Source organism: Tursiops truncatus, chromosome X, assembly GCF_011762595.2.
Source record: "Tursiops truncatus isolate mTurTru1 chromosome X, mTurTru1.mat.Y, whole genome shotgun sequence".
In the NCBI taxonomy this organism is placed as follows: domain Eukaryota; kingdom Metazoa; phylum Chordata; class Mammalia; order Artiodactyla; family Delphinidae; genus Tursiops; species Tursiops truncatus.
In genome coordinates this window covers 62182536-62199334 of record NC_047055.1, presented here as the reverse complement: position 1 = coordinate 62199334, position 16799 = coordinate 62182536, and the positions used below count along the sequence as shown (strand labels likewise).

General features: G+C 34.5%; 1 protein-coding gene across 1 annotated transcript; it reads left to right on the top strand.

The window, feature by feature from the left end:
- The first annotated feature begins 5950 nt into the window (after nt 1–5950).
- Nucleotides 5951–13821, top strand: LOC109549490 (TLR adapter interacting with SLC15A4 on the lysosome-like). Its single transcript, XM_073798786.1, has one exon. It carries the CDS (start codon nt 11121–11123, stop codon nt 12018–12020), a length of 900 nt encoding a protein of 299 aa, XP_073654887.1. The 5' UTR covers nt 5951–11120; the 3' UTR covers nt 12021–13821.
- The last annotated feature ends 2978 nt before the right edge of the window (nt 13822–16799 follow it).

Sequence of the window (16799 nt, the reverse complement as noted above, 5' to 3'; positions counted from 1 at the left end):
TTAAAAAAGATAAACGAAATTGATATACCTTCAGGCTGGCTCAACAAGAAGAAAAGAGGGAGGGTTAAAATTAACAAAATAAATGACAGAGGACAAATAACAACTGATACCACAAAGATACAAAAAATTAATAAAAGAATACTATGAACAACTATATGCCAACAAATGGGCAACTTCAAAGAAATGGACAAATTTCTAGAAACATACAACCTGACAAGAGTGAATCAAGAAGAAAGAAACAATTTGAAAAGACTGATCACTAGTAGTGAAATTGAATTTGTAATAAAAAAAAAAAAACTCCCATCAACAAAAGTCCAAGGCTGGATGGCTTCACTGTGGAATTCTATCAAACATATAAAGAAGAACTAATACCTATCCTTCTCAAACTGTACCAAAAAATTAAAGAAGACTGAACACTCCCAAATTCATTCTATGAGGCCACCATCATTCTGATACCAAAACGAGACAAAGACACTACGAAAAAAGAAAATTACAGGCCAAAATCTTTGATGAATATAGATGTCAAAATCCCCAACAAAATATTAGCAAACTGACTCCAACAGTATATAAAAAGATCATACAACATGGTCAAGTTGGATTCTTTCCATCATGACAAGGGTGGCTCAACATTTGCAAATCAATCAATGTGATACACTACATTAACAAAAGGAAGGATAAAAATCACATGATCATCTCAACAGATGCAGAAAAAACATTTGAAAAAATGTAACATCCATTCATGATCAAAAAAACACTCATCAAAGTGGGTATAGAAGGACATATCTCAATATATTAAAGACCTTTTATGGCAAGCCCACAGCCAACATCATACTCAAGGGTGAAAAGTTGAAAGCCTTTCCTCTAAATTCATGAATAAGACAGGAGGGAAAAAAATGGAGCTAGAGGAATCAAACTCCCTGACTTCAGACTATACTACAAAGCTACAGTAATAAAGACAATATGGTTCTGGCATAAAAACAGAAATATAGATCAATGGAACAGGATAGGAAGTCAAGAGATAAACCCATGCACCTACAGTCAACTAATCTGTGACAAAGGAAGCAAGGATACACAATGGAAAAAAGAGAGTCTCTTAAATAAGTGGTGCTGGGGAAACTGGACAGCTACATGTAAAAGAATGAAATTAGAACACTCCCTAGCACCATAAACAAAAATAAACTCAAAATGGATTAAAGACCTAGATGTAAGGCCAGACACTATAAAACTCTTAGAGGAAAATATAGGCAGAACACTCTATGACATAAATCACAGCAATATCCTTTTTTGACCCATCTCCTATAGAAATGGAAATTAAAAACAAAAATTAAAAAATAGGACTTAATGAAACTTGAAAGCTTTTGCACAGCAAAGGAAACCATAACCAAGATGAAAAGACAACCCTCAGAATGGGAGAAAATATTTTCAAATGAATCAATGGACAAAGGATTGATCTGCAAAATATATAAACAGGTCTTGTAGCTCAGTATCAAAAAGAAAAAAACAACCTAATACAAAAATGGGCAGAAGACCTAAATAGACATTTCTCCAAAGAAGATATACAGACTTCCAACAAACACATGAAAGAACGCTCAACATCATTAATCATTAGAGAAATGCAAATCAAAACTACAATGAGGTACCACCTCACACTAGTTAGAATGGGCATCATCAGAAAATCTACAAACAACAAATATTGGAGAGGGTGTGGAGGAAAGGGAACCCTCTAACACTGTTGGTGGGAATGTAAATTGATACAGCCACTATGGAGGACAGTATGGAGGGTCCTTAAAAAACTAAAAATAGAATTACCATATGACCCAGCAATCCCACTACTGGGCATATACCCAGAGAAAACCATAATTCAAAAAGACACATGCACCCCAATATTCATTGCAGCACTATTTACAATAGCTAGGTCATGGAAGCAACCTAAATGCCCATCAACAGATGAATGGATAAAGAAGATGTGGTAGATGTATACAATGGAATATTACTCAGCCATAAAAAGAAAAAAATTGGGTCATTTGTAGAGATGTGGATGGACCTATAAACTGTCATACAGAGTGAAGTAAGTCAGAAAGAGGAAGAGAAAAACAAATATCATATATTAATGTATATATGTGGAATCTAGAAAAATGATACAGATAAACCAGTTTGCAAGGCAGAAATAGAGACACAGATGTAGAGAACAAGTGTATGGACACCAAGGGAGGAAAGTAGGGTGGGGGCTGGAGTTGGTGGTGGTGGGATGAATTGGGAGATTGGGATTCACATATATACACTAATATTTATAAAGTAGATAACTAATAAGAACCAGCTGTATAAAAAAATAAATAAAATAAAATTCAAATAATTGCATCAAAAATAATAAAATACGTAGGAATAAGCTTAATCAAGGAGGTGAAAGACCTATACACTGAAAACTAGAAAAATTGATGAGGGAAGTTGAAGGTGATACAAGGAAATGGAAAGATATCCTGTGCTCTTGGATTGGAAGAATTAATATTGTTTAAACTGACATACTACCCCAAACATCTAAAGATTTAAGGAAATCACTATCAAAATACCCATGACATTTTTTCAGAGAATTAGAGTAATCCTAAAATCCTTATGGAAACACAAAAGACCCAGAATTGCAAAAGCAATCCTGAGAAAAGAACAAAGCTGGAGGTATCACCCTCCCAGACTTCAGACTATACTACAAAGTTACAATAATCAAAACAGTATTGTACATGAACAAAAACAGATACCTAGAACAATGGAACAGAACAGAGAGCCCAGAAATAAAGTTACACACCTATGGTCAATTAATCTATGACAAAGGAGGCAAGAACATACAATGGAGAAAAGACAGTCTCTTTAAAAGGTAGTGCCAGGAAAACTGGACAGCCACATGTAAAACAACGAGATTAAAACATTCTCTAACACCAAATACAAAAATAACCTCAAAATACATTAAAGACCTAAACACAAGACCTGAAACCATATAACTCCTAGAAGAGAACATAGGTGGAACACTCTTTGACACAAATCATAGCAATAATTTTTGGATCTGTCTCCTAAAGCAAAAGAAATAAAAGCAAAAATAAACAAATTGGACCTAATGAAACTGAAATCTTTTCTACAGAAAATGAAATCATCAACAAAATTAGAAGGCAACCTACAGAATGTGAGAAAATATTTGCAAATGGTATGACGAACAAGAGGTTAACATTCCATATAAACAGCTCATACAACTCAATACCAAAAAAAATGAAACGAAAATCCCAAACAATCCTATCAAAAAGTGGGCAGAAGACCTGAATAAACATTTTTCCTAAGAAGAAATATAGATGGCTAACAGGCACATGAAATTATACTCAACATAACTAATTATTAGAGAAATGCAAATCAAAATAATGAGATATTACCTCACACCTGTCAGAATGGCCATTCAAAAAGTCTACAAATAACCATTGTTGGATAGGATATGGAGAAAAAGGAACCCTCATACATTGTTGGTGGGAATGTAAATTGCTGCAGCCACTATGGAAAACAGTATGGAGTTTCCTCAAACAACTAAAAATATAACTACCACATGATCCAGTAATTCCACTCCTAGGTATATATCCTGAAAAAAAAGAGTAACACTAATATGAAAAGATACATGCACCCCAATATTCATAATAGCACTATTTACAATAGACAGGATATGGAAGCAACCCATGTCCATCATCAGATGAATGTAAAAAATGTGGCATATATATATATATATGTAGATATATAAATATATAGATATAAACACAGTGGAATATTACTCAGCCATAAAAAGAAGGAAATTCTGCCATTTTCAGCAACATGGATGGACCTAGAGAATATTATGGTTTGTGAAATAACTCAGACAGAAAAGCCAAATACTGTATGATATCAATCATATGTGTAATCTAAAAAATAATACAGATAAAATAAATACGCAAAACAGAAACAGACTCACAGATATAGAAAACAAACTAGTGGTTACCACCTGGGAGAGGGAAGGGGGAGGGGCAAAATAGGGGTATGGGATTAAGAAATACATACCACTCTATAAAATAGATAAGTAACAAGAAATTATAACACAGGGAATTATAGCAATTAACTTGCAATAACATTTAATGGAGTATAATGTATAAAAATACTGAATCATGGGGCTTCCCTGGTGATGCAGTGGTTGAGAGTCTGCCTGCCACTGCAGGGGACACTGGTTTGTGCCCTGGTCCGGGAAGATCCCACATGCCGCGGAGTGGCTAGGCCTGTGAGCCATGGCCGATGAGCCTGCGCGTCCGGAGCCTGTGCTCCGCAACAGGAGAGGCCACAACAGTGAGAGGCCCGCCTACCACACACACACAAAAAAATACTGAATCACTATGCTGTACACCTGAAACTAATATATTATTGTAAATCAACTATACTTAAATAAACAATAAAATAAAACTATAATCACAGACTATGCCTAAATTTAGAGATAATCCATGAGACAAAATTAATAAATACACCAGGGGATTAAAATTACAAATATGTGCGTGGATAAAAGTGGCCAGTTCTTGCTATGTCCTCTCATATGAACAGTTAGATTTATGTCATCTGTTACTGTACTGTATTTCCCCACATCGTCTTTTCCCCCAAAACACAGATTACCGCTAAAGTAAAATTGTAATAGTTGGTTATCTTTTAAACATATTTTATAATTACAACTTTTTGTTAATGGCTATAACATAAGTATTAAACTTTGAGGTTTCTACATTTTCATATGACAGTCTTGGGCATTTTTGTCACATAAAACCTGTGATGTTAGACTTAGAAAACTTACGTGAAAGCATTTTGACAAGTACAAACCCCAGTTTTTCAAATGGGATTTCTGTGAAAGTGCATGTGAGTAGGCTTTTTGTTTGATGACTTGAAAATATAATCTGGTCATGCTTGGAAAACCCTGCTTATTTCCAACTGCTGAGAAATTTCTGAAATTCCCAAATGCAACATTTTCACTTTCTGAGGCTCATTCGTTTTTAAAATTGCAAAAGCATGGTGCATGTGACTTTCACATTTTTATAGTGGTTTTTTAAAACCTTTTCAGAGGAACCCATTAAGAGAAGAACAGTTGCTTAGACCAGTGCCAATCTGAGTGTGGTTCATAACACTAGCAGCATCAGGCTTACCTCACCCCAAAACTACAGAGTCAAAATCTCTGGGAGTGGGTCTCAGGAATGTTTTAATACACCCTCTAGATTATTTTTATGTTACAGTTTGAGTGACACAGATCAACACTTGGGTGAGTCCTTTACTCCATCCACTGTAGTCCTTATGGATTTCACTCCCTCTTACAGACTCAGTAACATATCCAATAACATAATTCACATTGTTTAAAAAAAAACTAGTCAAATGGCCCATAATTTTCGTTTTTAAACTACTTCTTGCTATTGTTTCTTAGTACCCAGTTGAAATCCCTAATCTACCTGATGAGGCTTTATGAAAAGCAAACCACTCTTTCTAGGCTGAGATCAAATCTCATTCCTCACACCTATCATGGTATCTGACACACAGCAGGAGTGTGATGAATGTTTGTCAACCATATATAATCAATTACAAATCAGTTTTCATGCTTCTCCAAAAACTTTGCTGAATGAAAGTTTTAGCCATTTTTAGCCAGCTCTATAACTGAGCTGTCTAATGTGATAACCACTAGCCACATGTGACTACTGGGCACTTGAAGCATGGCCAGTCCAAAATGAAACGTGTAATAAATGCAAAACACATACTGAATTTTGAGGACTTAATATGAAAAAATAATATATAATATTTCTATTTCTATATTGATTATATGTTGCATTGATAACATTTAGTCTATTTTGTGTTAAATGAAATCTATTAAAATTAATCTCATCTTTTTTAAAAGTGGCTACTTAAAATTTAAAATTACATATGCGGCTCACAATATATTGCTGTTGGAAAACATTGTTCTATAATATTTCCTACATCTTGGTCAAAATAATTCATCTAAGCTCTAATTAAGCTAAGAAATGTCTGATCTATGCAAATACACCTTCTTCTTTGAAATTAAACAGTTTTTCTTTTTGGGGTTGCCCAGACTTCTCTGAAGATTTTGGCCATTCACTCACTGGCATTTCCCCCCTCTCATCCTAAACAAGTTTCTTTACCTCTTCCATTTGAAACATCCATAAAATTATTGGAAGCCCTGAAGTTGAGCTCAAGACACAGAAACCTCCAAGATCAATCAGTTCTTAGAGCACAAACTGAGTGAGGGTGTTAACCACATTCTCTATTCTCCCCTGCACCTCCCACCCCGAAAACCTAGAGGAGGGAGCTGAACAATGAAAGGCATGAAGGGGATGGTAATGTCTTAGCACAATCCTGAAGTCCCCAACTGGAATTTCTTCACTTTAGTCCTTTTTGCCTGCTGAGGCCCTTTCTCTTTCCACTCACCTCCCTACACCCTAACACGCTGGTGTAATAGATTTTAACGGAGCTCATTGTTTTCACTCCGAGGCTACTTTGCAGAAGTAACCCGGAGTCAGCCACTTCACCGTTGCGTCCTGCTCACCAATGCTAGAAGCTGTGTCCCAACGCCCGGCCCTTCTCCAGGGCTGTTGCTAAGCGCCAGGGGCCCTGCGCTCAGGATTGGCTGGTAAACAAGTGCCCTTGTGGCGCAAGCGATCGCCCATTCTGGGAACTCTGGGCGCCTAGTGACTAGGAGGCTATAGCACCCCCCACCCAGCCCGGCCTGTGGGGAGAGGCTGAACTCTCAAGGAGGATAAACTCTAGTTAAGGCCTCTTTTCTCCCTTCATCTGCACGGCTCACGGGAGGAGTGGCAGGAAGAGCCAAAGGACTCTGCATTCCTGCTGCCCATTCTCCCACCTCCTTGCTTAGGAATGGTGGTGAGTGCTTGGCAAAGGCGGCCACGAATGAAGGGCCAAGACACCTGAGGGAGAAAATGACCAAAACATAAAATGAAGTGTGAAGAAAACAAATAAATTAAAACTCATGTTGCTTGGGTTTGTAGGAACAGAGCAAAGGGTGCCAATGCTTACCTGGACGGGACTGGACCACCATAGCAATTTTTTTAACTTTTTCTTTCCTCCTTCTCGAGGATGTGCTTTGCAGGGCACCCCTTCCTTCTGGGAATTAACCTTTTGGTTTGTGTGCTAGTGGGTGCAATAGTCCCTGACTGTCCTAGCACTTCCTCTCCCCCTGTGTAAAAAGATGACCTCGCATTTTAATGTCCCTTTTCCCTTCAATACCTTTGTAGCTCAGTATTCCAACCTTTATTCTCATTTTAATATTTTCCAGTAGTTGAAGATCAGGATAATATTTACAGGATTTTTTGGCTTTGCCAAAAATGGGTAATGAAAATTGAGAGTGAAGTGCCAAAAAACCTCAGAACCAGCTTTTGCGTTAGGCACATTTGGATTCCACTTCATAACTATGGGTCTCGGGCAAATTATTTCCCCTGAATGTCAGTTTCTCTGTTGTTAAAGTGAGAAAGGTGATGCCTACATGACAGCATCATCTGTGAGGAGTAAATGAACTGAGTGTGTAAAAGTGTTTAGCATATGGTCTGACAAGCAGGTAGTTCAGAAAATGATAATAATTATTGATGATAATAAGTGCCAGACTCTTTGCATGCTGCTTGGAAACAAACACATTAATATGAATAAGAAAAAAAACATTTACCTTCAAGGAACTCCGAGAGTGATAACTGATGAGATGAGGTAAATGCATTGTAGAAAAATCTAAACCAGGCTAGGTGGGTCAAGGCACTTGAGGGATCTGAAGAAATGAGTGCTAAATTGACCTGAAGGATGTATAATTTGCAAGGTAGTTATAAGAATAAAGGAATTTTAGGTAGAAGGAAAAGTCATGAAGCAACATGGTAATTGCAACTTTGGGGAGCAAGTGGAGGAATAGAGGTTAAGAAAGTAAACAGGGAAAAGCACATAGACCTTTAGGTTTCATGTTAGATTTTTGATTTTTAGCATTTTCCAGGTTGTTTTCTGTTTTGTAAAAACATAGAAAATCATGACTTGCAGATTTGCTGAGAAGATTAAATAAGTGCAGATGTTGCCTAAAAGCATCTTTCACTTATGAGACACTCAACATATTGTATCTATTCTTATTATTAATCCATTAGAAGCCATTGAAGGACTTAGCATGTTTGTGCAAAAGGTGGATAAATCTAACATGTCAACTGGATTTGAAAGGGGGCAAGATTGGAAGCAGCTGCAGAATCCAATAACAAAATGACAGTAGTGAAAGTCAGAGATATTTAGGACAGAGGACTGCTAAAATTTGGATCAGCCAGATATAGAGATGAGTAAGGCATAGGAAATGGGGTGTAACAAGTGAAGGAGTTTAGGTTAGAAACAATTTGAGATCTCCATTTTCTTTTACTATTCCTTTGTGATAGCAGTGGTAGAAAAATCTATTTTTTTTTTACAATTGTTTCCATTATCTTTCTGGTGTGGGGTTGTGAAATATTTTCTCATTTTGCTGTGAGCCATTCCCTCGCATCCATGCTAAATTAATACACTATTTCTTACAAGAGGTTGTCTTTGACAACCTAAGAAAAAGTGGTTGGTATGGTATACAAAATTAGAATTAACCTATTCTGTAGGATGTTTGTGATAACTATTTTGAAATAATTATTTGTAAAACAAAAGCTGTATTGATAATTATAGCTGAAAGCATCAACTATGTAGAAATTTTGTTCATGCTTTCCAATCTACTTTGGCAGTTTGTATCTGGGTTTAAAATCATTCTAAAGAATGGGTCAAACTCCTGTGAGATTGAGAAAATACATTCAAAGAAATTAACATTGTTTTTTTCTTGTCCTTTTATATATGTGGACAATTTTTCAATCATGTAAATAATACACGAATACATGTGCATTGTAGAATAATTCAAACCGTATAGAAGTATAGGGAGTAAAAAATAAAATTAACCCTTCAACTTCTCCCTGCCAACCCCCTCCCAGAGGAAACCACGGTTAACAGTTTGATTTGTATTCTTTTCCACAAACATGATTACATATATTAAGTCAATTAAAAGGGAGAAAAAAATCTGTTGTAGCAGGAAAGTTAAGCACACAGTATTTAAAGCCAGGTTGCCTGGGTTCTAACCCAGAGTCTACCACTTAGAACTGTGTGATATTGGACATCTTATCTAGCTTTTCTGTCCCTCAGTTTCTTCATAGATAAATGGTAATTATCATATCTGTTTTATATAGATGTTAACAGGATTAAATTAGTATATGTGAATTATTTAGAAAAGAGTTTGGCACATAGTACACACACAACACATGATGGAATCGTACTGTTTATATGGTTCTGCAACTTGCATTCCATCAATAAACATAGCGGCAATATCGTGTAGTGATTGAGTATGGATTCTGAATCCAATTGCTTGGTGCAAATCCTAGTTCCACCATTTACTAACTTTGTGAACTTCAATAAGTATATAACCTTCCTCTGTCTTTTTTCCTCTGTAAAATGGAGATAATAGTTTCTGTTTTAAATTAAGTCATATATGTAGAACATTTAGAATGACTGTTATGTAGTAATTCCTTATTTTTAATATCATTCCATCATTAAAAATCCTCAGTTTAATATTTCATACAATAGATATATCATAAGTTAACCATTGTCTTATTGATGGCCATTTAAGTTATTTTTAATTATTCAGTGTTACAAAATATGCTGGTTACCATACTGCTTTTTTCTACTTAAAAAAATTAAAATATCCTTGTCTCTATCTTCATTTGAATGAAGAAAGCTATTGCTGTTAACATTTCCCACTGTCGTTCTCATTTGCATCTTGAATAAACACTTTCAAGATCCTCTTTTAGTATGTGATCATTACCATACCATATATGTGATCAACCCACATTATTCTCCTATTAGCTGGTTCAGCCCTAAGGTATGAATGGAAAGCAGAACTGTTTCATTTTGTGTGGTTAAAGTTATCTTTCTGAGGTATAAGCAAGAACTGAGAAAAAACAAGCCAAAAGGGACTTTTCCTGTGTTTGGACTGTTGAAATCTCAGAAGACTGAATCTTTCTTTAGGTATCCTGACATTCGGAAAAGGTAAGTCTAAATTCTCATGTATTTTAGTTTGTATTGTTTTATTTTCTACTCAAAAGCCTTTAAATATGAATAAGTAGGTTTCCTGGAAACATTTATAGTAGACACTACAGACCTATTAAAGGAAATTTGTGTCTTGAATCAAATCTGCTTTTTCCTTTTGTACTCTTGTAGAGTTTATAGGGAAAATTGGAAGTCTTAAAATTGTACTAAAGATTAATGCAAAAGACTGACATAAGTGCTTTGGGAAATAAGTTTTAAGTCCAAAAGAAAAGAATAGAAGGAAGGAAAGAGGGAAGGAAGAGAGGAAGGGAAAGAAAATAAAAAGAAAAAAGGATGGTAGTGAATTTGACAAACCTATTTGCATTTAGATTACTGAAAAATCAGTGTGTATCTTAATAGTTTAAATCAGTTTGCATAAATCCAAACTATATATAAATATTCATCTCTCAAACGCATTCTAAGGTATAGTAATTGTTTTCAATATGACTCAAACAATATTAATTAAAACACAGTTAAGACCAATTCCTTGAAAACAGACTTGATTTTTAGCAGACTATTTGAAGATAAAGGATTAAGCACTTTAACTAATAATTTTAAAATAAATCATTTATGACAGTGGAATATATTAAAATAATTATACATTTGTATAAGTTTGTACTTTTAAAACATTTGTATACCATATAATATCCTGAAAATAACCTTGTGAAAAAGTCTGGGGAGCATTATTATCACCATTTAATTAATAGGAAAATTGAGGAATTTTCCCAGGAATAATAAATAAATTACCTTATGGTAAATAGTTAATGACAGAGTCAGAACCCAAGTCTCCTTACTCCTGTTCCTATTCTCTATCCTTTGAGCAATAGTGCCTCCCTAAATCATTTGTGTTTTCATGTAGGAGTTAAATCTTGATTAGACATTTTAATGTACATTGCCTTAATGAGTTTTTTTTTATATTACAGGAATATATTGCACTCTTCTCTTTAGAAACCTTGTCTAATAAAATGCTTGGAGAAGCCTTCCTAATTGAACTCCTATACAAAAAACCACTTACATGTAAGAAAACCTCAAATGATGAAAAGGAAACTTGGAAAAAGCAGCTTTTAGATATAGAAGACAAGTCACTTTCCCCTGATAAAATGGAAAATCAAAATAAGGTCATGAAAGAAAGTTTAACAGAGCAAAGTAATGATAAAAATAAAATAAAATCTGTGGATGAGGTAACTGTAGCAAAATGCAAAAGTGCATCCCTTCCAGGAAATGTGTCTGCTGCGTTACCCATTCCAAAGAGAGAACATGATGAAAAACAACTAGATTTATACCGATCTTGTTCATGTACAAGTATCTGCCAGAATTATCCGGACCTGCAGATTGGAGGAGACCACGTGGGTAACATGTATGATTCCGGCTGCTTTGTGGAACACATACGTGATGATGCTTTTAACGGTCCTCTTTTACTTTCAGTAGATGTACCATTGGGTCATTCTCCCATCAGTGAACCTCTAGAGAAATTACCTGCCTCAAAGCTTTTGAATGGGGATGAAATTCAAGAAAAAAGTATGTTGTTTCATAAGCAGCCCCTCTCTAATTCTATGCTTAATAGTTATATGGAGAAAAAAGTGGACGAACTCTACAAACAGTTTTTGGAAGAAAATCTCACTAGGTGCTGCTCCATAACCAATCTTATGGCTTCTAATTTGTTAATGAATAATGTAAATCAGATTAGTCTTCAAATCTCTCAAGAGCAGAACACAGAGGCATCGAAAGCTCGGGAATTTCTCTTACATTCTTTAGCAAGATGTAATCCCTGTAACATTTCCCACGGAAATAGTTCTGAATTTAGCACTCCTAACTTACAAATTTCAAACCAGAGAAGTAGGGAACTTGTATTACATCTGCAATAAGAACCAACTGTAGGTTGGTTGGACTAGCTTATGAGACTGGAGTAACAGCAGTCTTCTCTGGCTTATTGTATCACATAAGACCCCTTTGTGGTGTGGTTATTACATTTTTCGAGAAATTATTTGACCAATGGTACATCTGAATTCTTGTAGATGACAATTTAAATGATTGAGTTTTATGACCATATTTTTAATTGTTTTGACATCTTTAATGCTTGCTACATTCAAGTTTGTATATTCCATATATGCTTATCTAATTGCCAGCAGCATCCCAAATTGATTACCTCACTCTCACTCATCAGATTTATTTACCACAAAAGTGATTAAATAAAAGTGAGATGAGGAGAGAATTATTGCTCTCAGATACTGAAAAGACAACTAGAAACTGTATCAGACAGGGACATTTCTTTCTCCACAAAACTGTTTAAAGACATATGAGTAGTGCTTAAATATCTTTCTTTTTATTTTCAACATACAGAATCTGACAATCAGAAATTCTTCAAACAAAAGTTGGATTTAAATGATATTTGAAAGAAATGTGGAAGGAGGGCTTAAGGAAAAATGGAGAATTTGCCATTAAGATTTGCAATTGAACTTGATGCTTTTGAACTTTCTTGGGACAAGCATCAACTATTATATGTCACTCTGTCATGCATGGTGGTTTTCAGCGATGGGAGGAAGGAAAGCATATACGTAGAGTGAACAAAGTGCATAGAGAACCACCATCTAGAAATGAAGAGGATCTCCTGGCAATATTTACATTTCTCAGATTATCCTCAATCAAGATCCTGGCTTAGGATAAAAGCAGGGAGTTATAGCAATTTTGGAATTAAATTAAATTAATTAATTAACAAAACATACCTAAGAATGGTATAGTTTACTGCAGACTTGGAAACAAGACCCTATACTTTATAGCTCACACTTCTCTCCCAGGTATAGTAAAATGATTGACATGTATTTTGCTTGTAAAATGAAATGGTATGAATTTATGTTATGGAATTGTTATGGTTGCATTATATATTAATAAGATTTGTACCTTAGTACTCACATATTCTGTTCCAATTATCTCTTTGGTCTTTGATTAAATTTTAAAGAATAAATTACCCAGATGCCCTTACAATTTGCTCTTTTTGATCACACAATCTTTAGTTTATTTTCAGTGTCTTCAAATTTCTATGATCTAATAATAAGTACCCCTGATTTGTTTCCTGTTCATCAGTCCTTTCTCCAACATCTTCTCCAATAAGCCTCCCAATCCATTTCCACCATTCTGATATTTGATTCTGAAGAGACAATGGATAAGGGTTTTGGAACAACTGACTTAATGTCTTATAGATACAGAAAAAACAGTTGTGTGCATATTGTTTTATATATTGCTAAATTTGTACATTTTAATATGAGTTACCAAAATGATAAAATATTAATGTTAAACTTTATCTTTTCTAAAGTGAATTAAACGTCATTGGGCAACATTATTGGTGTGAAGTTTTCTTAGAGATTGTAATATGTATTAATACTTTACAAAGAAGATATATTCATAATAGTATTAAGACTACATAGTATTATATTAAAAAACACAATATTTAGCTAGTACCAAATTTAGAAGTGCATTTAATTATTACTCTAATATTTCAATTTTCTCCCTCTTGCTTATGTCATCAAAATTCTTAATTTCTAAAGATTACTCACTTACTGTTAAAACAGCCTAAGAATTCAATGCGATATTTAAGCAAGGAAATATAATAAATTTAGTGTTATTTTCATCTTGACCTCATACTTGCTGCCTTCAATGCTTGGATGAAATATGCATAAGGGGTTGTGGTTTAGCATGTTTGGATCCTAAGTAGACATTCTTCATTCTATCTTTCATCATGGGTTTCACTTACATGACATGCAGTTCCATTTTAAAATGTTATTTAAAATGTATGGAATGATAAATTTCTTTCTGTCTCACTTTTTTTGGGAGTTGAAAGTATTACTTTTGTGCTTCTATGAAAATGGAGAATGTTATTGATTCAGTAGTGTGGGAGGATCATCACTTCTGGGTAGGGAAGAATTTCAACAGGTTAAGAATGATGCCCAATATAATGTTGCTCCCTACCTGTATAGGTCAGTTTAATTTATATCCCATATTTGGATTTCAGGTCACTATTATAGGGCCCAGAATGGGTTTGACCCAGTCTCGACTAATTTTCTGTCAGGAACATCCTTAAATCATTAAAAGCAATTCAAGAGATAGACTATACTGGACTCCTGGAACTTTTAGGCTACATCTCTCTGTCTCATGGGTTAGTTGCCCAAAGAAGCCAGTCTCCCTCAGGTTCTTTTTTTTTTTTTTCCCAGAGGTTTAAGACCAGAGATAATACTAATCTGGTCTATTCAAAGTTGTAAGCAGACTTTCTGGCTCTTTCCAATCTTACCCTTAACATTTAGGTCTTATTAAAACTGGCTTTTGGAAGTGAAGAAACAAAATAAATAGTTCTCTAGGGATATCTTTTCACTTGCAATTATCCTTTTTGTGGGGCTGCTTTAGGGCAAGGGTAGAGTAGATCTTTATTTTTTTATATATACATATATATATATATATACACACACACACACATATATGTTTATATTAAAATAAAATGAATTACTTTTCAGGTAATCTGACTAATATAACATTACTAAATAATGCGTGTTTGGCTGAAGGGTGGAGGGGTGGCTTGATGAGAATTAGTATGTATAATAAACTGGAATAATTATGCAGTTAAGTGGGCAATTGTTTTCAGTTAGTACAGGAAGGAAAGAAAACTGTAAAGTTTTCATGACTAGTCATTTGCATGGAAAATTAGCCAATTATCTATGTATGTGTGAAAATCTGTGAAAAACCAAATAATATTTGAAAGCAAAATAGGAAATTATGGCAAAAAATGTTCTCATAATGAGAAAATAAAGATAACTGTCCTTTTGAAAAATGTTCATTGGAAATTTGGGACTTTTGATTCCCATTCATGTAGTGTACTTTTCTTCAAGGTTTAGTAGAAATTTGTAAAAATTTTGGTTTTATATTTATTATGGTGTAAATGTACAGCACCACTTGAAATTTTATGAAATAGCCTTTATTTTTTTCTTGATTAATTTATTTTTTAAATTTTTTATAATTAATTTTTATTGGAATATGGTTGCTTTACAAAGTTGTGTTAGTTTCTACTGTACAGCAAAGTGAATCAGCTATATGTATACATATACCCCCTCTTTTTTGGATTTTCTTCCCATTTAGGTCACCACAGAGCACTGAGTAGAGTTCCCTGAGCTATACAGTAGGTTCCCACTAGTTATCTATTTTATACATAGTATTAATAGTGTATAAGTCAATCCCAATCTCCCAATACATCCCACCCTCCCCTTCCCCCCACAGTATCCATATGTCTGTTCCCTACATCTGTGTCTCTATTTCTGCTTTGCAAACAAGTTTATCCATATCAATTTCTACATTCCACATAAAAGCGGAATTATACAATATTCGTTTTCCTCTTTCTGACTTACTTCACTCTGTATGACAGTCTCTAGGTCCATCCATGTCTCTATAAATGACCCAATTTCATTCCATTTTATGGCTGAGGAATATTCCATTGTATATATATATATATATATATATATATATATATATATATATATATATACACCACATCTTCTTTATCTATTCCTCTGTTGATAGACACTTAGGTTGCTTCCATGTCCTGGCTATTATAAATAGTGCTGCGATAAACATTGGGGTGCATGTGTCTTTTTGAATTATGCTTTCCTCTGGGTATATGCCGAGTAGTGGGATTGCTGGGTCATATAGTAGCTCTAGTTTTAATTTTTTAAGGAAGCTCCATACTGTTCTCCAGAGTGGCTGTATCAATTTACATTCTCACCAACAGTGCAAAAGGGTTCCCTTTCTACACACCTTCTCCAGCATTTACTGTTTGTAGATTTTTTAATGATGGCCATTGTGAGGGGTGTGAGGTGATACTTCATTGCAGTTTTGATTTTCATTTATCTAATAATTAGTGATGAACATCTTTTCATGAGTTTGTTGGCCATCTGTGTGTCTTCTTTGGAGAAATATATATTTAGGGCTTCTGCCCATTTTTTGATTGGGTTGTTTGCTTTTTAGTTATTGAACTACATGTGCTGTTTGTATATTTGGGAGATTAATCCTTTGTCTGTTGCTTCGTTTGCAAATATTTTTTCCCATTCCGAGGGTTGTCTTTTGGTCTTGTTTATGGTTTATTTTGCTGTGCAAAAGCTTTTAAGTTTTAAATTAGGTCCCATTTGTTAATGTTTGTTTTTATTTTCATTACTATAGGACGTGGGTCAAAAAAAATCCTGCTGCAATTTATGTCAAAGAGTGTTCTGCCTATGTTTTCCTCTTAGAGTTTTATAGTGTCTGGCCTTACATTCATGTCTTTAATCCATTTTGAGTTTTATTTTTGTGTATGGTGTTAGGGAGTGTTCTAAGTTCATTCTTTTTTGTGTACCTGTCCAGTTTTCCCAACGCCACTTATTGAAGACAATGTCTTTTCTCCATTGTATGTTCTTGCCTGCTTTGTCATATATTGGGTGACCATATGTGTGTGGGTTTGAAATAGCCTTTTAATAATTATATTTATGAACATATCTATAAAAATGATGAGAGCCAAATAAGGTTTATTGACATCAATTAAAAATACTGAATCATTGCTATGGGCAGCTAATTCTTTGAATTGTTCTGCTATTTCTATTTAAAGCTGAGAAATTTCTAGCTTACAAAATTGC

Bases quoted from the DNA above. Each gene is read 5' to 3' on its own strand.
- LOC109549490 (XM_073798786.1), top strand. From the start codon at position 11,121: ATGCTTGGAGAAGCCTTCCTAATTGAACTCCTATACAAAAAACCACTT.